The sequence below is a fragment of the Neophocaena asiaeorientalis genome, unplaced genomic scaffold (assembly GCF_003031525.2).
Source record: "Neophocaena asiaeorientalis asiaeorientalis breed wild unplaced genomic scaffold, Neophocaena_asiaeorientalis_V1.1 scaffold86, whole genome shotgun sequence".
Lineage (NCBI taxonomy): Eukaryota > Metazoa > Chordata > Mammalia > Artiodactyla > Phocoenidae > Neophocaena > Neophocaena asiaeorientalis.
The window spans coordinates 5,265,641-5,289,074 of NW_020175039.1; the positions used below are offsets into that span (position 1 = coordinate 5,265,641).

The window sequence follows — 23,434 nt, forward strand, 5'->3', positions numbered from 1 at the left end:
AGTAGGGTAGGCTACATACCAGTGTTGAGTACCTTTCTGAACATTATCTTGTCATTTAATCCTCACAACTGTCCTGTCCTGCAAGATAAATATTATTGCCATTTTTCAGAGTAGCAAGCTGAGATTGAAGGTAATTTGTCCAAAGTCATCCAGTTTATAAATGAATGAGCTGGAATTTGACTCAGGTAGGTCTGATTCAAGAGCCCATTTTCAGGGACTCAGAAGATAATGTCCTCTGCTCACTTGTAGCTTTCTAGGCCCCAAGAGCTTTTATTAGCAATTAGAGTGAAGAACTAGTTTGCAGGAATTACTTCTGCTTGTCCTTCTACCCTTTTATATAAACAGATCTTGTTTTAGCATTAGAGGACAGGGTCTTCTTTGGGGGTCCTAAGGTTGTAGGTTTATCAGCAGAGGGATCTGAAGACAAATGGGCATCATTTCCTGTCTCCCTTCTTTAGTTTCCCAGAGGTAGTGTGATGCTTTGGCAACAATAGGGTGATGGAACAAAGTGCTTTTCAATAAACTGTTCCCTGTTTTTGATCTAGTATTTTTGACCCAAACTAGTCTTGAGTGTTCGGAGAACATTAACCTCTGAATTTTTTTTTTTTTTTTTTTTTTTTTTTTGGGGCCCCACTTCCCGGAGCAGGGCACGAACCCGTGTCCCCTGCATCGGCAGGCAGACTCTCAACCACTGCGCCACCAGGGAAGCCCAACCTCTGAATTTTTAAGGCCCATTAACAGTGCTTAGCAAATAATAATCACTCAATTTTGTTGATTTTAATTGAACTTCTTGTGAAAATTTCCACCTTGCTTTAGGTAGAATTTATCTTGTTCAAAACCCCTGTAACTTTTTCTAAGTAACACCAGGAGGCACTGTTCCCTCAATAATGCTTGTTATGACACCAAAACATTAGGGCAGCCTTGGGGAAGCCCTAGCAATAGCTACTCTCATTTTATATCACACAGCCCTGGAAATTCAGAAGAGTGAGATTGGGGAGGCAGTTCTTGTTGGAAGCTGATGGGCTCTAATAGTTTTTTCTTTCAAAAGAATACAGTAAAGAACACTTGTATAATGATATTATAATTGAAAGTAATGGGTGAAGAAAACCTAGCTATTCTAGGCAAATTCCTCTAATTGGAGAGCTGCAATTTAAAAAGAGGCAACAGGGGCTTCCCTGGTGGCGCAGTGGTTAAGAATCCGCCTACCAATGCAGGGGACACGGGTTCAAGCCCTGGTCCGGGAAGATCCCCCATGCCGCGGAACAACTAAGCCCGTGCACCACAAATACTGAGCCTGCGCTCTAGGGCCCATGAGCCACAACTACTGAGCCCGTATGTCACAACTAGTGAAGCCTGCATGCCTAGAGCCCATGCTCCACAACAAGAGAAGCCACCGCAATGAGAAGCCCGCGGACTGCAGTGAAGAGTAGCCCCCGCTCGCCACGGCTAGAGAAAGCCCGCATGCAGCAATGAAGACCCAATGCAGCCAAAAAAATAAATAAATAAAATAAATTATAAATAACTAAAAAGAGGCAACAGTGTTTAGAGTGGAATGAATCTTGGTTGGCCATGGGGAGAACAATTTATTAATAATTATGCTTCAAGGTATATTATTAAAAGAAGAATGCCATCCCAGGGAAATCCCTGTACCTGAGGAAGCTTTATAGGGAAAAAGTTAGAGCCAGCGGACACCGGTGAGGATGTAGGCGGATACTACTTCAGTCTTGTGTGTGTGTCTATGAGGTCACACAGTCATAATTTTTGTTTGTTACTCATTCTTGTCATAGTTTTTATTTAATTCTTTTTGAATGAGTAACTCATGCAAAAGGCAAACACTTCAAATAGCATTTAAGGGTATGTAGGGAAGAAATAGGTCTTCTTTCTACTCCCTTTCCAGTCCCTCATTTTCCTTCTCTGAAGCAATTACTGCTGTCAGCTTCTTGTGAATTCTCAAGCAAAGCCACATATATATGTGTGTGTATATGTATGTATATATACATATATATATCAGTATATATATATATATATCAGTACATATGAATATACTCATATAGTCAAATACATATCTAGATATATGTATTTTCACAAATGGCAACATTCTGTTCACAGTGTTCAGTACCTTGCTTTTTTCACTTAGTTTTAGAACATGGAAATCATTCACAGCAATACATTTAGAAGACCTGCCTTAATATTTTTTAATGGCAACATAGCATTTTGATGAATGAGTTTATCAACGTGTGTTTAATTGCTCTGCTGCTAGTAGACACTTAAATTATTTCTATTCTTTTGTTTTTATATGTAGTGAATATCCTGCATTTACTTTTTTTTTTTTTTTTTTGTGGTACGCAGGCCTCTCACAGCTGTGGCCTCTCCCGTTGCGGAGCACAGGCTCTGGATGCACAGGCTTAGTGGCCATGGCTCACGGGCCCAGCCGCTCCGCGGCATGTGGGATCTTCCCAGACTGGGGCACAAACCCGCGTCCCCTGCATCGGCAGGCGGATTCTCAACCACTGCGCCACCAGGGAAGCCCTGCATTTACTTTTTCTATGTGTAAATGTGTGAGTAAATTCCTAGAAGGGGAATAGCTGAATCAAGGAGTATTTGCATCTTTGATCTCGCTAACGTAATGTTGTGTTGTCTTCCAGAGAGACTGTGCAGCTTAACTCCTCCAAGTCATGTCGGAGAGTAGGAGAGTACCTATTTCCCCACACTCCCTACCACATTCACATTAATAATGTAATACTTTTTATGTCTCTGCAGGATATTATGGAATATACAAAGCTTTCTAACACTAAGCCCATTTCCACTTCTGGCCAGCTTCTCTTCATCACCCCCTCCTCCTTCCCACTGTCTATTCTTCCTAGTGTCTAATGTAATTCTTTTTTATTGTTGTTATTCTTATCTTTTTCTTCTAGTGTAATTCTTTATATTCCATATTTTGAGTTTCAGATTTGTCACCTCTTTGGCCAGATTATGATTCCCAGGAGTCACATCTGAAGGTTTTTTGGGTGGTAGAAGGAGCACAGGCAGACCTGAATTTGTAACTCAGCTCCATCACTTTGACTACTTGTATTACCTTGGATAAGTTACTGAATTTTTATGAGACTCAGTTTCTTCATCTGTAAAATGGCGATACCAATCCTGACCTTACCACAGAGACGTGAGGATTAAATAAGAGAACATATGTAATATTACTTAACCTTAGCATTATAGTGGGCCTGTGAGAGCAAATAGTCCAACTCCATAATTTGTCTTTTTAAAAAAAGACAAGGGGCTTTCCTGGGGGCTCAGTGGTTAAAGATCTACCTGCCAATGCAGGGGACATGCGATCGAGCCCTGGTCTGGGAAGATCTCACATGCCGCAGAGCAACTAAGCCCATGCACCACAACTACCGAGCCTGTGCTTTAGAGCCTGCGAGCCACAACTACTGAAGCCCGCATGCCTAGAGCCCGTGCTCCGCAACAAGAGAAACCATCGCAATGAGAAGCCTGCGCACCGCAACAAAGAGTAGCTCCTGCTCACTGCAACTAGAGAAAGCCCACGTGCAGCAACGAAGACCCAATGCAGCCAAAAATAAATAAATAAAATAAATTTATTTTAAAAATAAAAATAAAAAAGACAAGGACCATGAGAGTACTTGGGGTTAAGCCATTTTCACATCTAGGTGCTATGAGAGCCAGGGCTAGAATCTTGGTTTCCTAATTCCCAGTCTACTATTCTTTTCATTATATCCAAACATGATACGTTTCATCTTGGGATTGGTAACTGCCATCCTGCTCTTCTGCCTATGTCTTATGAACATTTCTATGGGAAATCTGAAGATGCTGGGGAAAATTATAAATAGCTTTTCCTCTGGAGAAGATTGGCGACTCCTGTTCTGTATCCACCACACTTCCTGACTTCCTTAACTGTTGTGATCTCTTTGAGGGCAGAAGCCTCACAGGGTCAGAGCGTGTATTCAGCACCCAGTAGGTATTTGTTGAATTGATTTATTGAACTGCATCTTTTCATATGTTGCTGTCTGTAAATGAAGGGGAGGGAGTGTCCCAGCCTCCTAAAGCACTTCAAGATTTTTCTTTGTAGTGTCTGTGGATTTGCTTTGAAATCTGTTGCTTCAGCCACAATGTTTTATTCTAATTAATTGATCTAAGTTAGGGTTCAACTAACTTTGAAATGAGTTATACCCCAATGAGTCAGAGTGGTGTAACCCAATCCTATGAAATTATTTGAGAAGTTGAAATATTTAAGGATAAAAAGCTTTTAAAAAATGCTCTATAGACATTGGAGTCCTATCAATAATTTCAATAATTACCACATTTAATTAGACATAGCATTGATTAAAAACTGTTTCTCATCATGTTTCATGCTGTTATATTTACCACTACTCAAAGGAATTGCTGTGAAAGTAGCCCCCAGAGAAAGGCTGGTCATTAACTCTAGGAATTTCTGTTATTTGAGTGCTGCCAGCAAATGGATGGTGATGCTGCTTGGTTGGTAGTGGCAATTATTTTCAATTCAACTCCCCAAACATTGGCTTGCTTTCAAACAAGTATTCACCTATTTTTCCTCCTGATCTCCCTTGAGAAGGAGCAAACTTAAAACAATTCCTAGGAAAGAGAGTTGAGTCTAGAGCAGATACATTTTCCAAAAGCAGAGCTTCTGTCACATTCTGAACAGTACTTCCTGGAGGTTTAAGTTTATATTAAGGACTGAGCTGGGAGACAGTTCTAGGTTGGGATGTGCTATGTGACAGAAAGAAGTGACAGGTGTCTATAGCTGGACCTGATTGCCAGCCTTCCACTCTGCACTGTTACCCTGCGTTCCTTGGGTCCTAGTGCTGGTGCAAAAGCTGCTGCCACTAAACCCTAACCTCCCGCAACCCTAACGCACACCCAGTGTCTTCTCCTCTACTCTGTCTTTAGAGAAAAAGAATCATTTCCTGTTAGTTTGAGCCACAATACACCTGAAATTTTTAGTAATAAGTTTTACCTGAAAATTAATGGAAATGAAAACGTACAAGTCTGAAGAGTCCAGACTTCTGATCCTGATCCAGATGAGTCTGGCTTGCACATCTTATGGGCCACTTTAGTACCTTTTCCTCACTTCAAGCCTCTGTGGGGTTTCTTGTCTAAAAGCTATCCTTTTTAGGTCTAGGGTACAGGTTGGCATACTATAGCCAACAGGCCAAACCTGGCTTGCTGCTTATTTTTGTTAAGTTATACTGGAACCCAGCCACCCTCATTTATTACATGTTTTCTATGACTGCTTTCTTGCTACAACAGCAGAGTTGAATATTGTGACAGAGACTATATGGGCCACAGGGCTGAAAATGTTGACTCTCTGGCCCTTACAGAAAAAGTTTGCTGACCTCTGATCTAGGACGTTTCTTCTCACTGCCTCCTTTAGTTCATCTCCTTGGGAGAAGGGAAAGGAACTTTCATCATACCCCCCAGCCACAAATTACCGATTTTAGCTAATTAATTTTTTGGATGGCTAATGGACACCTTGTATAGGTGAATGGAATGGTTATTCTATATAGCTATGCATTATCATATGAGAACATCACTCTAGCTGTGCCGCAGTGTAGCCATGCTTACATCCTTCTTACCTCTGGTTAAGAGCAAGCTGTGTGGAGGGGTGGTTCATTCCTTCCTAGGCTGGTCTCTTGGTGACTGGCTTGTTTCTATTACAACAGTGACCTTAGACTTTGCTGCATTTGTGGGAACAGATGGAAACTCTGGCCTCATTCTGGGCTATCATCAGCCCTGAAATGGTTCATAATTGGTGTCTGGGTCTGATTTGACTTTCACAGTTCTCTACTTTCTGTTGATATTTGTCTTCTATTACACTCCAGCTAGCATACTCTGTTTTAGTTGCACCTACTTGCTTGGAGGTTACTTGGATCTTCTGCTTTCATCTCTCAGTTTTTGCTGAGAGTTGAGTCCACACTTACCTCTTATCACCTGTATCACATCCTTCTCTCTTTTTTTTTTTTTGCGGTATGTGGGCCTCTCACTGTTGTGACCTACCCCGTTGCGGAGCACAGGCTCTGGACGCGCAGGCTCAGCGGCCATGGCTCACGGGCCCAGCCACTCCGCGGCATGTGGGATCTTCCCAGACCGGGGCATGAACCTGTGTCCCCTGCATCGGCAGGCAGACTCTCAACCACTGCACCACCAGGGAACCCCACATCCTTCTCTTTAAATCACAGCTCTAGGTTATCTATTCATACATGTTCTCCTTTATTCTTCCCATCCTTTTATCTGTGCCACAAAGAAAATCCTTGAACCTATTTCATATACTTATTTAATTATTATATTTGTGTTTACATTCATGTAAATGGGTTGCTTGACTATGAAAATACAAGTTCCCGTGAAAACATTTGTTTTTCAGTATTTTTTCCTGGTACCTTATACACTGTTAGGGAGTACTTTGTGTTTATCTGTTGGCTAATTGGTATCTCTTCCATGGAAGGTCTCCCAACATTTGATTCGTCCTCTGATGGGCATGAGTCTGGCACTGCAGTGCCAGGTGAGGGACCTAGCAACATTGCTTCGTATGAAAGATCTGGAGATCCAGGACTACCAGGAGAGTGGGGCTACGCTGAGCCGAGGTGAGAGGACATCCTTTGAGGAGTTGGGTCGGGAGTGGTACAGACAGTCGAAGAGGCTTAGCAAAGGGGGAGACTCATTTGCATTAGGGAGGTGCTTTACCGAGGGTGGGTGCTGGGTGCTGACCAGGACTGGAGACTAGATGACACTTCTTTTGCGTCAAGTACCTGGCTGGGGCCCAAGTATCCAATAGAAGCTGTAACTGAGTCCAGACATGCCCTAGACAATGGGAAGGAAAGACTCTGGAAAGGGCCAACAGCTATATAAAATTGCATGAGGGAAAAATGACCTGGGACTTTAGGAAGCTGCATAGCTCCAACTTCAGACTAAAAATTCAATTTCACCTGTCTTTGTGGTGGGAAAACCTTCTAGAGCGCATGCTGCCAATGAACCTGTCATTTATTGCTAATCACCCTTTCCTCCTCCTGTTTGTCCTCTTCTCCCACTGGACTAGGTATCTCTGGGTGTTGCATCTTTATCCTCTTTCCCAAGAAGTCCTGGGCTCTGTTCCCTTTCCATCTCACAGGTAGGAAGCTCATTCTAAGACTCATATTTCTTTTCTGCCTCCCTTCTTATTACAGATCGGTTGAAGACAGAGCCATTTGAAGAGAATTCCTTCTTGGAACAGTTTATGGTAGAGGTAGAGTATTTGCTATTTCCTTTCTCCTTGTGCAGCTTTGCTTTACTTCCTCTTTCCAGGTGCCTGAGTGGTGACTTGCATTTTGGGTGTTAGGTTTGCTTGCAATATTGGAGAGCCCTTTCTGTGGAAAAGTTACCTATAGAAAGTCTGATAAAGCTTAAGATGTACCTGGGGAAGATGGGGAGAAGTAGGGGGAAAGATGTAAAAGGCAAAAGTGAGCTGATTAACATTTGTAAAACATCTCTGCTAAGGTACCTAGGGATTTTGTTTGGAATTCTCTTGGAAACCTTGGTTGACCAGTTGCTAAATTTTTGCTTGCTGAGATCTGATCCCAGGTCTGGATTGTGGAGCGGGGGGCTAGTCATTATTACTTGTCTGGGCCCCTTCGACATCCCACAGTAGAGGAAGGTGAAAAGCACAGGGCTACCATTTGGGGACTGTCTTGTGGGCACAGTAGGCTGTGGAAAATCACAGTGTTTATACAAGGGGACTGGCAAAGGAATGAATGGGGAGTAGATAATTGTGGCCTGTCAGAAGCTCCTGCCTAGGTTTCCCTTCTAAGGACTGAGCTTGGCCAAAAGAAACATCTGTTAAATGCCAAGCAGGGGTAATATGAATAGTAGTGACCTTTGATAACCAGTCAATATTGATCTTTTTCTCTAACTCTTCTGAGACTTGTTGGTTGTACAGTTAGTACCCTAGTATTATTGCACTATTTTCTAATTATACATGTTACCCAGGTTGGTACTTTATTGTGTAAGTAAATAATGCTGTTCAAATATTGTGTTATGTATAGATTATTTATATTTCTGTCTTGTCTTCTAGGCTAATTTGTAAGCTTGTTGTGGACAGGGACTGTGACTCCTACTTCTTTTGAACCTGAAGTTAATGCTTTTCACAGGGCTGAGCAAAGCAGGTGGTTTGGAACCTTCTGTTCTGCCTTTGTCCATTGAGCAGTAGCCTCGTGATGCTTGAGGTCTCAACAGTGAGAACACAACATGTGAGTTGAGCCTTCGGTCCACCTACCGAAGCAGTTGTAATTCTGGAGGAGAAGGAAAGCATGTGTTGCTAAGTCCTGAAGCAGAATAGGTTTCAGGTCTTCATGGGGAAAGAGAGATCATGAAACCTAAACTTGTGACAGAGAGAGATTTCCTAGGCCATTTTTCTCTCAGATAGCTTCCCCCATTTTTCTCTCAGATCGCTTTCTCTCAGATAGGTCTGGGTGTGAAGGAGGTTAATGTGGGCTGGGATGGCATACTAGTTCCCTACCTCAGCCCCTTAGTCAAACAATGAGATGCTTATTCTTAGCTCAGCAGGGAAGTCCCTTCCTGATCTAGTGCCTGCATACGTATCCAGCTTGGTTTCTCAACATTTTTCTCTGTGTGTTTTATGCTTCAGCCATGCAGAATGGCTTTGAATTACCAAAAATGCTGTTTTCTCTAGCCTTTGTGTCTTTGCACACATTGTTCCTTTATCTAGAATGCCCAGTGCCCTGGTCTTATCTACCTTGTAAACTTCTATTAATCTTTCAAGTGTCAGCTTCAGCTTCTTTGGGAGACCTTTCCGGACTGTCCTTGTAAAGATAATCCTTCTTTCCTGCTACTATAGTGCCTTGGTTCATGCCTCTGTTTTACTAGTTATAACTTTGTCATGATGCTGTTTGTATGTCTGCAAGACTATGTCTTTTTCCACTGATCTATGGACTCTTTGAGGGCAAGGACCACGTTGAATGTGTTTCTATGTTCCCAGCACCAAACATAGTGCTTAGAAGTAATATGTTCTCAACGAGTTTGTGGGTGAATATGTTGATAAACCTACACTGGAGGGGATTTTATGAAAATTGTGGTGGTGTGGGCTGTGGATATAGTGTTGCTTGTTAGACCCATATTTGGGATCTTCAGTTATTCTCCTGATTTATTTTGCGGCTTTGGATAAATCACTTCTCTCAGAGCCTCTATTTTCTCATTTGTAGAACTGAAGTCTCATTTCTTTCATGCCATTGGGGTGGAGGAACACTGCAGAACTGAATGAGAAAGCATGCGGAATACAGGTGCTAGCCCAGGAAGGGGATTGGTGTTTGGAACCAACTACTTCAAGAACTCTGGTCCTCTAGGTTCTGGGTGGATCACATCCAAACTGCATAGACTTGTAGAATTTCATTATATCTGGAAAGGATCTGGACGATAGATAGTTGTAGCTTTCCATTTCATAGATTAAGAAATTGGGCCTCAGAGAGGTTAAGTGACTCGCCTAAGGTCATATGGTGGTAGCTGTATGTTTCGGACCATCCACACTTCTTGACTCATAGTCTAGGATTATCCCTATTTTGTTTTGCTACTTTTACTGGTCGTACACACAAATTAGAGGAGAGTCAAGGGCTAGGATAATGTAGAATTCTTGTGACCTCTGGGATCACTGCCCTGTCCTCGGAATGTCCTGTAGAACTGCTAGAACTGAAAGGTTTCCTACCGGGACTGCAGCATTTCTTATGGCCAGTGCATCTTTTCAGTTACTCTGCTTGCCTGGGGTCCTACAAACAGGACACAGAAGGGTCACGGGGTCACCCAAGACTGAGCTGAAAGGATGTGCCATCAAAATAAGCAACATAGGAAGATAAACAAACCAGGGACAGAGAGCTCGGGATGAAGGTGCAGGGGGGCCAGGGCTGATGTCAGAGGGCCATGCGGTCAGTGCCTGGGGTCTGTTTTTCCTACTTCTCATTAGGACTATTGCTAGGCAGGAGGACATCGAGATAGGGCACAGGAGGCAGTAGGATGGGAGGTTTCTAGGATACTAAGGCCAGGAAGAATATTTAAGGATCGAACAGGGGTTACTTCTCCATATTTAGTCCTTTTGTTTTTCCTCTCCCCTTAGGAGCCTGATTTTCATTTCCAGGGAGCCCAAGGGGGACAATCGATGGTGACCTAACTAGAGGGGGATTCGTGGCAGTGCCCATTCAAGTCAGGGCTGGCCCTGTTCTCACAGAAGGCAACATCCCCATGTAGAGCATTTCCTAGGACTAGGGGCTAGGAATAGAAGACCAGTCAAGGAATTGAGGGCTATTACTACATGCCAGTATGAACAGTGTTAAAGAGGAAGTTTAGGATGAGTGGGCTGGCATGGCCCACGCTCAGCAGGGTCCACTGGAGGGAGTTCCTTCCCCTGGCCGCGTCCATGCCTCCCTCTCTTCATCTGGTTGCCATCAGGCTGTACGGCTGCTGGCGTGCTCTTTATTTATTTATCCCAGTGTAATGGGGTGAGGAGGGAGCTGGCCTAAAGCTGGCATTCCGAGGCCATGCCACGAGCCACAGGCGGTTTGCATGGGTGTGTGAGTCACTGGGGCTGCATGCTGCTCAAACCAGACGCGGCTGGGCTCAGGGACAGCAGGCAGCCCAAAATAGAGCCCCGCCCTCTGCAGCTGGCAACCCCTGGCTGGGAATCAGCCCTGTACACCGAAACCTGGGCAGTTGCGTGAGGTTGGCTTCCTTGGGGAGGGAGGCCTTAGCAGAGATAGAGATTTTTGCAGTTCTCTCCTTCTCTATCTTCAGAACAGAATATTCAGCATAGCAGTCACTCCCGTTAGCTGCTTTCCGAATGCCTTGTAAGACTTAAAGAATCTGTTCCGTGTAATATCTTAACCAATTTCTATTATATAGTTATAGTTCTACAACTATAGTTAACATTGATTTGACTCAGCATCCTAAATGTAACCATGGCCTTTGTGTCCTGTCTAGTTTTTGTTAGTATTTTCATCCCCTGTCTGGTTGCAGCCTGATTCTAGAGCAGAGACTTCAAGCTATGAAGATATTCATTGCTGTTCTTATGAAGCTAGAGCTTATATCAGTGACACCTGGGGAAGATGCAGAGTTCTTTAACCTGAAAATTGCTATCCTGTGAAGTTCACAGACAGCTTCTACTTGGTTTCCTTGGCTGGCTGTCCATCCTTTCCCTACCCTCAAATGTTAGTGTAACCCAGGGTTGGGTCCTCCATCCTTCCACCCTTCACTCTCTTTCTCTCTGGGTGATCTCATCCAGAACCCAGTTCCAGCCATCACTAGTACACCCCTGAGTACCAGTTTTATATCTCCACTATGTTTCAGGCCCATATTTCTTTCTGCATATTTGACATTCCCACCTGGATGTCCCAAATGCAATACCCTAAACGTGTCCAAAATTAATCATCTGCTCCCCCCAAACCCAGTTCTCTTCTATATTCCTTATCTTGGGGAATTGTACCATTATCCATTCAGTTTTCTAAGCTGGAAACTTGGGAGTTATCCCCTCTTCTCTTTGTCCTTACTTCCAGAGCCTAACTTATTAACCCTTTTTTGAATCTGCTCTTCTTCTCTATTCCGGCTTCCATTGCCTTACATTAGCCATTCCCCACCCTGTTTCTGGTTTGACTATGCCACAGCCTCCTAACTTGTCTACCAGTCAGTGCTTATTTTCCTCCAATTGAACTTGCAGTTATGTCAGAGTGATCTCTTTAAAACAGGAACATGATGATGTCACTCTCTCGCTTAAAGTCCTTAAGTGGTTCCCAACAGGCTGCAGGGTAAAGTTCAAACTCCTTGCATGCCACACAAGATGGTTCATGATTTGGTCCTGCTGACCTCTTCAGCCTGACCTTCTGTCACTCCCCAGTAGCACCCCACCCTTTCATTATGTTCCAGTATTGACAGCTTCCTGCCTGTACGTCTCGTGATCCATTTGCCGGGTATTCTCTTGTCCTCATGCCAAACTCCTGTTCAATTTTCCCAACTCTGCGCTGGTGTCATCCCTTTTGTGAGTCTTCCATGACAGTTTTTCCTTTTCTCAGTCTGCTCTCCTTCCTCCAGGGATAAGTACACTACCCTGCTAGCCCCACAGCCCCCTGTACTTATCACTGCTGTAGAATTTGACATCAGGCAGGATGTGGAAATGAAAAGAAGGGCAGGGAGACAGAGGACAATCGAGTTGGCTAATCCTTTCCCATTTAGGTTTTTCCTTTATAATGCTTGTCAGTTCCTTCTCTTCAATATACTTTCTTCACATGGCTTCCACAGAACAATACTCTCCTGTTTCTCCCCGTCTCATTGGTTGTTCCTGCTCAGAATCTTTTGCTGATTCTTCTCCCTTACCTCCTAATGTTGGAGTGCCTTAGGACTCAGTCCGTGATGCTCTGATCTTTTTTCACTCGTTTAGTGATCTCATCTAGTCCCATGGCTTTAAATATCATCTTATTGATGAATCCCAAGTTTAATCTTAATTCTAGACCTTGCCCCTAACTTCAACATTTTTACATGGAAGTCTAATGGCATCTCAAATTCAACATGTCCAAAACTGAACTCCTAATCCTAACCCCCATATTTGCTTTTCTAAAAGCCACCCCACCCCCATGTTGATGGAAACTTCATCCATTTACTTGCTAGGGCCAGAAACCTTGGAGTCATCCTTGACTTCTGTCCTTTCACATCCTACATCCAGTTTATCAGCCTCTTGGCTCTACCTTCAAAGTACACCTGTAATTTCACCTATGCTGCTACCACTCTTGTCTGAGCCACCATCGTCTCTTACCCACATTTTTGCATTAACCTCTTTATTAGTATCCCTCTTGCTACTTCTCCTCCCTTCTGGGCCCATTACCAACAAAGTGATCTTATTAAAACACAAATCACATCGTGATACTCTCCCGCTCAAAGCTGGCTTCACATTTCATTTATAGAGTAAAACCCAAAGACCTTATGATGACCTACAAAATCCTACATGATCTGGATCTTATTACCTTTCTGACCTCATCTCCTCCCTCTCCCCCCACTCCCACTCCACTGCAGCCACACTGGCCTCTTGCTGGTTTTCTTATACTCTAAGCATCACCTCCTTTAGGCCTTTACACTGCCTATTCCCTCTGCCTGGAATGCTCTTTCTTCAGATATTTGTATGGCCAAATCCCTCCCTTCTTTTCTGTCTGTATTAGTTATCTATTGCCGTATAACAGATTACTCCAAAACTTAGTGGCTTAAAACAATAAACATTTATTATCTCACATGGTTTTGAAGGTCGGGAATCTAGAAGCAGCTAGCTGGGTGATTCTGGCTCAGAGTTTCCCTTGAAACCGCAAGTCAGGATCTCGGCTGGAAAGGCAGTCATCATAAGGGGCTAGAGAATTCACTTCCAAGCTCTCTCATGTGACTGTTGGCAGGAGGTGCCACTTCATTGCTACATGGCCTCTCCATAAGGCCGCTCACATGACACGGCCCTGGCTTCCTCCAGAGCCAATAATCCGAGAGGCTGAGAGACCAAGACCAAGACCAAGACCAAGATGGGAGCTGCAGTCTCTTTATAACTTGATCTCAGAAGTGACACCTTATCACCGTCTTGTTATATTCTCTTCGTTAGAAGTGAGTCACTAAGTCCAGGCCACACTCCGGGAAAGGGTAATTAAGCTCCACCTCTTAAGGGGAGGCATGTCAAGAAATGTGCCGGCATATCTCCATGGACTACAATCATGTCTTTGTTCAGATGTCACCTTCTCAGTAGGTTTACCCTAATTATCCTATTTAAGATTGTAAGCCACATCCCTGCCCCTCTGCACCTGGCACTCCCATTTCACTTTACCATGCTCTACTTTTTATTTTTTCGCCATAGCACTTATCTTCCATATTACCATCAAGTTTACTTATTTTATTATGCTTATGGTTTATGGCCTGTCTTCCCCCTGCCCGAATGTATAAACTCAATGAGGACAAGGATGTGTGTTTTGCATGCTGGTTTATCCAAGTGCCTAAAGCAGTGCCTCCACACATAGTTGGCACTCAGGAAGTATTTGTTGATGGATGAAGGAATCATATCTTCCCATTCTTCCTTATTTTTACTGTCTTATGACTAGGCCATGAAACCATCACCTGTCGGTAGCCTGAGACTTAGACAGCCCTACTGTAAACAGATGAGTAGCCTAAGGAGAAGATCACTGTCAGATTGCCATTCTACTACCTGCCTTGTTTCTTTGACACTTAGTTTACTGGGAGACAGTCCCAATTTTGGGATGAAGTATAAACCTTGACTCTTTTATTACTGAGAGATCCTAGAACCTCTTTTTTTAGAGCCAGTTAAGAAATTAAATATCTCAAAAACCAAAGGAATAAGAACCTGACAAAATCCTGGGAAGAACATTAGTCATAGAACCCAAAGAAGTTATTAAGTTTCTTCCTTCCTCAGTCTTTCCTCTCTCTGGGCTCTACTTCCAAGGCTGGAAGGGCTGCTCCTCTGCCATATATCTGTTTTTCAATATGTAGAGGAAGACATAGCATTCAGAGGATGTTTTTTCAGTTTTCTTCATGGGCATCACAAAGAAGGATAAGTCTACATGCATGAGAACATCCTCCATACGATTGTGTGTATGTGTCAGTTCTCTGATCTCGCGAGACTTGCAGCTAGTTCATCCTTACAGTATTCAGTGTTGTGCATATGTATTATGAGCATAAATGGCAATATTGCCATCAAAGAGCTTGCTGTACTTAATGAATGGCTACAGGGGCCACAGTAGTGGAGTGATTGGAAAAAGCTTCCTGTAAAAGGCATGACTTGAACTGGACTTTAGTCTTCCTTTCAGATTTTGCTAGGGAACTATGTGGAAGGCATTTTAGGTGAGAAACACATGGGCAAAGGATGTAAAATAAGAAGGAGAGTGGGTGAGGATTAGTAGAAAATAAAGTTAGCAAGGTAATAACTTGAGGCTAGGTTGTGGGGAGGCCTTAAATGCTGGCCTGGAAGATTGGTGCTTTGTTCTGAAGGTAAATGTTTTTTAGCTCTTTTCTGCCTGTAATCCATTTATTTGCCTGTTTCAGTCCAGTTATTAACATCTATCATTACATGCAGTGATTTTCAAACAGCGGCACGTCTCCTAGGAGGGAGATGGGGCGCTTCCTTCTTGCAGTTAATTACTGTTATAGAGAGTGGGAAACCATTGGAAGTTTTGACTGGAGAAGTGACATATGAAAGTGATCTTTTAGGAAGATTAGGCTGTCAGTGCTTTGCCTATGTGATCTGAAGAATAGTGGTGCCATTGACAGACTGGAAAAATCATGGGTGGGGCTCAATTAAATCTAATCTTGGGCATATAAAGGAATGGTTTTCCTTATTTAAAACACAAGTCCACCAGTATTTGAGGTCTGGAATGAAAATCTCCAGGGAGGAAGGGATGGCTGCACATGTTTCTCAACCATATTTCTTCTGAATTTTGCCTTCTCTTTGGGGTTTTCTCACTGGGATTCCTGTAGTCACCACTGAGCCCTGCTACCAGGGGTCACCACTTCTCTCTTTTTGCCCCAAGAATGTATAAAAAGGCTTCTTTCTTTATTTTCTTTTTACAAAGCTCTATAAGGGCTTATACTTTCAAAAGAAAATTTATTAAAAGTCTGAGGGGAAAAAACCACCAAAAATCTGTGGGAAAACAAGAAGGAAATCAATATAGAGAATACCAATGGGTTAAAATTACTCATTTCCAAAAGTTGGGCTTTCTGATTCTGAGAATCCCAGTAGTAAAGGGCTTTATCACATTTAAATTCTCTTATCCTAAAACGCTCAAAACCAGGTATTACAAACTCAGATGACTACAGGGGGTAGGTATATAACAGAAACATGTATCCAGCTGGATAAAAGACAACAGAGTTTGTAGGGGCCTGTGGAAAACTAAATCCTGCATGTCTGGATACATCTAGACCCAGATTGGCTAACACAGTTTAACAGACACTGCCGCAGGGGCTGTGCACCTTATTTCATTCAAAGGAAGTTACCAACTCTTCTAAAATGAAAACTGTTTTTCTTTTTTTCTGTTTAGCTTCACCAAATCCACTGCTAGTCTCTCATTTGGTTTCAATCTCTGGTCTCAGAAATCCACTTAGTTGAGAATTGAGTAGTGAGGCAGTGATAACTGATACCTTATTTCTGGCAAATATCGAGTCCTTTTAGGTCTAACCTATAAGCTTCACATACCTCTGGAACATTTTGCCACAATTCACACAGTTGAGTCTCCCTTGTCGTCCCCTAGTAGAGGAAGGGTTTCATAAAAGCCCATTCATTCCAGTGTGACCACTTAACGATGCCTTAGCTTATTAAAATAAAAAAAAAAGCCTTATATATAATTAGAGTTAATTTAAAAACATAAGATGAAAATCTTTTTCAATACATGTTGGATTTAAATTGATTATAGGACATACAAGTGGGAATGTTCAGAAAGAGTTAAAAAAATAGGATTGAAGCTTAGGTTGAAAAAGGACCTCTAGAAATAGAATTGGGAATGTTCTACAAAGGAGCAGCATTTGAAGGCATGAGAATGGAAGCATCTTTTGCTGGGAACAGCATGGAGAAAAGAACAGAAGTCCAATGATTGCGATTTGGGGAACAATCCCAATTGGAAGGTAGTAGGAGCCAGTGAAGGAAACGTGAGATAGGAAGAGAATCTGGATAGAGGAGTAAGTTAGCTAAGAAAGGGGAACTAGCAGTTATCAAGTACATACTGCTCGTGTGTTAGATACAGCAGTAGGTGCTTCAGCTAAGTTATAACTTTTAATCCTTAAAACAAACCTATGAGGTTGGTGATATTATCCTCATTTTAAAGATAAAGAAGCAGGAGCTGAAGGGCTAGGTAATTTTCTTAGGGTCACTTCAGCTCACAGAATTTGTCTCTATTCAAATCCCACGCTCCTCCCATCACCAGGGAGGGTCGTCCACCGTGCCACGTGCTGGATAGAGACTAGATTGACTGCCCGAGGAAAGATCATCAGGCAGTTCGGAATCTTGGGCAATATCAGCAGATTGTAGGCAGCTAAAGAAGGGTCGATTGATAAGGCAATGGAGGCAATAAGTGTAGAACTCTCATCGGGAAGTTTCACAATGAAAAGGAAATGAGAGCTAGCTGGAGAGCTAGAAGTGGCCCAGCAAAACTCCCCTTTAAAGAAGAGAAGACACATACATGTTTGAAAACAAAGAAGCCACTGGAGAAGGAGAAACTTACGGTGGTGAAGGGAAAATGACAGTGTGAAAGCAAGGACCTACGGAGTGGAGCAAAGCGAGGGGATAGGCCTTCCTCTGGGATTTGTGGGTGGCATGAAAGCACAGGCGATATTTTGAAGATAGATGACTTGATTTCTGCCTATTTCCCTCTTCTTTCCCCAGGGGATGTAGCCTTTCATCCAGGAATTTTGCAGTTCTTTCCAAGGGCATTTAATTCTCCTTACTTAAAAAGAGAATCAGATGGTTCCGTGACGTTTCTGTTATGCTAGAAATAGTGAAACGGACAGAAGTCAAGGTATAAGCTATATTCTTTCCCTCTTCTGAGATCCCACAATGCTTTGTATCTTTCCTGTGTCTCTTATCACTTTGGCCTTGTATATAAGAATTTCTGTACTTATCACCCCTGTTAGGTGATAAATTCCATCAGGGCAAAACTGTCTTGCTCATTTTGTTTCCTCTTCTGAACCTACTGCAGTGCCCTGTAGTAGGAGGTACACAATAATGCGTGCTTGTAGCTCAAAGGTCTTGGCATTGGAGAAGTTTCTCACATTGGTAAATGTCTCTGGTTATAGAAAGGAAGAGAGAAAACAAAAGTATCCAACGACTTACCTTTAAGCTTTGCCTGATCTATTGACTTTATATAGCCTTATATAAAGTGGCCTTCGCTTGTGGGTGAAACCTGTTTTGGATAATGAGCCACAGTGAAACATGAGAGGGAGTCTTGAGTCCTGTAGGTTGGCAGCTCAGCTGTCCAATGTTTAGGGAACAAGACAGCAGGATTCGTGGGCATCCTTGTTCTCTCCCGTAAGGGAATTGTCAAAGGGGAAATTGCCCCGGAGTCTCAGGAAGCAATTTTTTCATTCTGTGTGGGTGATCTTTATTTGTTTTTTTATTTGGAAATTTAAACTCTGTGTAGACAGTACTTATTAAGCACCAGTGAAATATTAAACATCGTGGAGTCATACTGAGAAGTTAAAACATGGTTTCTGCCCTTGAAAGATGGACATTTTTTTTTTTTTTTGCGGTACGCGGGCTTCTCACTGTTGTGGCCTCTCCCATTGCGGAGCACAGGCTCCAGACGCACAGGCTCAGCGGCCATGGCTCACGGGCCCAGCCGCTCCGCGGCATGTGGGATCCTCCCGGACCGGAGCACGAACCCGTGTCCCCCGCATCGGCAGGCAGACTCTCAACCACTGCGCCACCAGGGAACCCCCGAAAGATGGACTTTTGAAGAGAGAGATTAGACCATGTTTACACATATGCAAAGAATATTCTAAATACATAAAATATATGTTGTCTGAGAGGAGGAAGAAATAGATTCATTTGGATGGGATCTGGGGTTCATACCAGGCTAGTTTGGGTAAGGTACTTCTGGGAGAGGTGAATCTTGAGCTACAAGTTCAGAGAGATTTTGTACGGTGAATAGCTGCTGAAGGAAAGACACATCTAAGGATTTTATTCATTTATACAATCTGAGAGGCTTTCCCTAAGTGTGGTGGTTTGAGGGAATCCTTCAAAAGCTCTTTGGCTACTGGTACTCTTACCCTTGAAGCCTAAGCAGTTCTGAACATTGTCTTCTTCGAATATTTATTCCAAAGAACTCCTTCCAACTTGGTGTGAGTGAAGCTAGGAATGAAGAGGAGCTTAGAGACAAGGATGATGATACTGCTCGGTGTAAAGAAGGAATAGTCAATGAGCATCTTAGCATTTAGTTTTCTGTAGTACCCGGCAGCCGGGGAAGAGCACAGTGAAGCTGCTGAATTTAGTGGGTTCCTAAGGAGACGCAAGTCTCAAGCAGAATATCCCCCCCAATTTGGGATCACTTCTGATACCGAGGTAAATAAGAATCAATATAAAGTGGATGAGATTAGCTACCTACAGAAGTAATCCACCCAACTGTTTGTAAATATATTGCTTATGAGATGAGGTTATAGATCTCAAGGGCCTAGGCTAGTACCTAAGAAGGAAATTATGGCATCTCAGATATCTTGTTCAGAAGATTAGAGCCATAGAATTTTAAGAGCTGAAAGGGACTTTATCAATCTAAGGATATATCAAGCCTCTTTGTTCTACTTATGAGGCAACTAGGGCCTACAAAGGTAAAAGAACTCTTACGTAGAAAAACAGTGGTAGATTTTGGCACCAGGACCCAGAATTTAGCACCAGGACCCAGGGCTCTGAACTTCCAGCCCAGTGTTCTTCCATCATGTCCCATTGCCTTGCCGCATGTTACACAGCTACACCTGGAACTTTCTGTGGGCAGGAGGCAAGACTGAGACCCATCTATGAGCAATAGGGAAACTCGTAACTATCTCGTAACTTCTTTTTTTTTTTTGGGGGTATGCGGGCCTCTCACTGTTGTGGCCTCTCCCGTTGCGGAGCACAGGCTCCGGACACGCAGGCTTCAGCAGCCATGGCTAATGGGCCCAGCCTCTCCGCGGCACGTGGGATCTTCCCGGACCAGGGCACGAACCCGTGTCCCCTGCATCGGCAGGCGGACTCTCAACCACTGTGCCACCAGGGAAGCTCCGTAACTTCATTTTGAGATAGGGAAGTGGTCCATGGCTAGAGAACTCTGCCCCAAGTACCGCCTCATTTCTTACCCCATATCCCTTTCTTCCAACTCTTCGTCTTGCACACCTCTTGGCTCTTACAAGCAATTTGAGAAAAACTGTTATATAGTTAATTCATGAGGTCTGAGGAGATGTACTAACAGAGGAGCAGAGTTGGATAGAACTTAGGAAAAGAAAAGCCAAGGAGTGACAACTGATTAATTTGTCTAGCACAGTGCCAAAGCAATGCTAGAGTAGAATGAGGATGAATGGCTAGTTTTTTCCGCAGTGTATATGAACTATCACATAAAGTCATTTGCTGTGTTTGCCTTTTTTCTGTGTTTAGCAAGTAGCACTCTCAGTGTTTATTCGGCGTCCCAGGAAGAATCGGCTGAAGATATATCAGTCACTGGCATAGTATAGCCCTCACCTTGTAAACTAATACATTGGTACTTTACTGTCTAAATTGGTCTCTTATGATTTTAGTTAGCATCAGTTAACCCTCTAGAGTCTGATTATCCCTAAACTAACCAATGGAAACCAAGTTAAAGACTCTGGACCTTTGGTGATGCCAACAAAGTAGAGACTGCCCATGAGATGCTGCTTCGGCAGCCACTCAGGGTGTCTCAATCCATGTATCTATTTCCCTCCCCCAACATTTCTTATGGAAAACTGTCAATAGCAGGGGCTCATCTGACTCCCTCTTGGAGGATCAAGGTGATTTTAAATGCATCACAGATCAGTCCTCGGAGAGTGGGTATTGGATGCTGTGCCTTTTGTTCAGTGCAGTAAATGTACACACGGCCCCTTTTGTCAAACCTAACATGTACAGTAAGAAATCCTCCCATCAATTTTGGGGCTTTGCCCAGCTGGAGAAGCCCTTTGGTGAAGGGAGGTATGAAGTTCTAACTGGAAGCGGGGGGTCTCTCTCAGCGCTCTCTTAACTCATAGCTTTCTTTTCTTTGACTTCATCCACCGGTAGAGGAGGGAAATATCGGTGCCCCTTTGACTCTCTTTGTTCCATTTTAGAAAATGTAGTGTCAGAGAACTTCCCGGAGTTTTGTTCCCCTGGTCTAGTGAGCCCTGATATCTCAGAAGTTCGAGCATTGTTTCTGGCTGTACTGATCTGGTCAGAACCGCCTGGATCAACTAGCAATCAACTGACACACAGACCAGTAGCTCCTCTCTCTTGAATCAAATGGCCATTGTACTAACCTCATATCGAGGCTCAGAATGTCAGTTTCCAGCTTGTCCTCATATATAAATATAGGTCTCTCTAGATATAAAAAGTGAGAGAGTCTATAAGTTGCTTTTTTTTTTTCTATACCCCCTTTCATGGGGAAGGCTAATGAGATGCATATCATTAGAGACCCGATGTTTTGTGGGACGGAGCCTTTTAAACTGGATGTGCCTGGCTTAGTCATGGCAAATATTTACCAAAAAAAAAAAAAGGGACATACCATATAAAATTAGAGTTCTGAAAATAGTACTGAGAGAGGGAGAAAGAAAAAAAAAAAAAAAAAAAAAAAAAACCAGGACAGAAAATACAGGCCAGTCTGTTTGGGGAAAAGGGAAAAAGAGATAAAATGAGAGAAACCTCGCAGTAAAAACAGCATCTTGGTAAACAGACTATAAAAAAAATTGTGACCTGCTTTCTGGCAGCCCTGGCGGCTGTCGAGCGGGTGAAGGTGGCGAAGCTGGCGTCTGTGTGGACACACGGTGCCCGGGGCGCACGGCTCCCCTGGCCGCGCAGGGCGTTAAATTTAGCCACATAATGATGGGCCTGAGGACAGCCTCTTGTTGACCACACCGTAATTACTGCTTCGCTTTATGAATTTTATTTTGCTTATTCTGTTTCCTCCTTCTTTGGCATGAAGGAGGCCTGGAGTGGGGGGAGTCCCGCCGCTACACCCCTCCTCTTACTGGACAAATGAGTCTTCATAGAAACTTGGACTCTTGAGCCAGGGTAAAGGGTAAGCTCCCTTGATTAATCCGAAGGGGAGGAAGGTTTCCTGGTCCCCAAGGCTCTTGATTGATCATAGTAAAGTCATAAATAGGACTTGCCAGCCCTACTTCTCAGTGCTCTTGGAGAAAATGTTCCTAAGTCTTTGGTCTTAGAAGGTGCTCTCCTGTGAGTCTGAGAGGTTGACGCTCTTACTCTGTTTATACCCCAGGAGCTAGACTTCCAGGTGGTGTCAGATGTTTGGGTCTTGGGTCCTCACTCCCTAGCTAGCTACTAGAAGTTTAGTTTTGACAACATTCTGCATCATGAAGAGGTGCATTGTTTTATATATGTTAGTCTTGGTGATAACTGGGTTCTTGAATCTGAGAACCTAATATAATTAAGTGACTATTCAGATAACTTAAAAATACTTGTTCAGAACATTTTGTTGAAAGCTCAAATATTGTTCTTCTTGGGCACTCGTATAGGTGCTGATTTTCTTGGTTTTAGAGTTAAAATAGCATAGTTTGCTAGAGCATACCATGACCTTTGTCAGAGTGGTGCTCTGAGGCTTAGCTTTACTTACAACTCTAGGGAAGGATGCCCTTGGTCTCAGACCAAAAGTACCATATTGGGGAGAGAAAGTAGGCTGTAGAAAGGGCATCGGAAGAGTCATATGAAGTAGGTACTGGGTCATTGGGGGTGAAGTTCTTGAGTGGTGACCTAGGCTGGCAGCTCCCTATGGCCCCACAGTGGCCCTCCAACTGAGGAAGTGGTGGAAAAGGAAAAGCAAACAGGGGTTGTGGTCAGGGTACTGGCTTGTCTCTCACTGGCCAGGACTGTCCTGTTTGTGTGTCAGGAGTGGTTGGGCTCCTCCCGAAGCCAGGCAAGAACGTGTCAAGGAGAGGCTTCTTGCAGCTCTTGTTTTCCCAAAACAAAGGAAACTCCTTGCATTGCTGGAAGTCGCGTGCTTGGATGCTGAGTTTGTTATTGCCTGATAACCTGGCCACCAACTCCTGCCCTCCTCTTCACCCCACACAGCCAGTGGCTTAGTGGGAGCAGCTTCCTGTTCCTCATCCTCGGCAGCAGATTCGCTCTCTTGTACCCAGAAGGGAGGGGGGGAGGAGGAGATCTAGCCCTCCTACCCCAAGACCGCTCCTCTTCTCTTCCCATGGAACCTTCTAGAACAGTGCTTTTCAAAGTAATCTGACACATGGTCTTACTGTGCATAACTCATAGGCAGCAGGTGTCACATGTGACAAGTCCAATAATACTCAAGCTGTTTTATACCCTGTTCATTGAGATGAGTCCTCTGAACACGTGTTTAGATATCATGGCAATATCAGGTTGCTATAAAAGTTTTCAAATGCTTACGCTTGATTTCTGTACTTACCTTATGTGTGGGCTGGTAACAAGGAGTCCATGGACCAGGAGCAATTTGTTGATAACACTTTGAATAGCATTATTCTAGAACCTTAAGACGTAGTGAGTTTGAGCTATTCCTTATTGGACATAGAGGTCCCACCCTAAACCTGTTCAATGGGGGATGAATCTAAAAATAAATTCTTAAGGAAATTTAAGGCAGTAAGAAATAATCTGATCTCAATTGCCAAGTCATGCCAAAGAGCTCTGACACTCAGGTGGAAGGCTGGGCTAGAGGATTAAAGGTTTCTTTCCCAGTGCCAAGGTTCTGCA

At 43.4% G+C, this 23,434-nt stretch overlaps 1 protein-coding gene across 3 annotated transcripts in view; it reads left to right on the forward strand.

Moving 5' to 3' along the window:
• Positions 1–23,434, forward strand: part of NHEJ1 (non-homologous end joining factor 1) — a 76,190-nt gene that overhangs the window by 4,664 nt on the left and 48,092 nt on the right. For all 3 annotated transcript variants that reach the window (XM_024763326.1, XM_024763325.1, XM_024763327.1), the window contains exons 4-5: positions 6,476–6,614; positions 7,194–7,252. In XM_024763326.1, the coding sequence (XP_024619094.1) occupies positions 6,476–6,614; positions 7,194–7,252 (198 nt within the window). The remainder of the gene's footprint in view (positions 1–6,475; positions 6,615–7,193; positions 7,253–23,434) is intronic.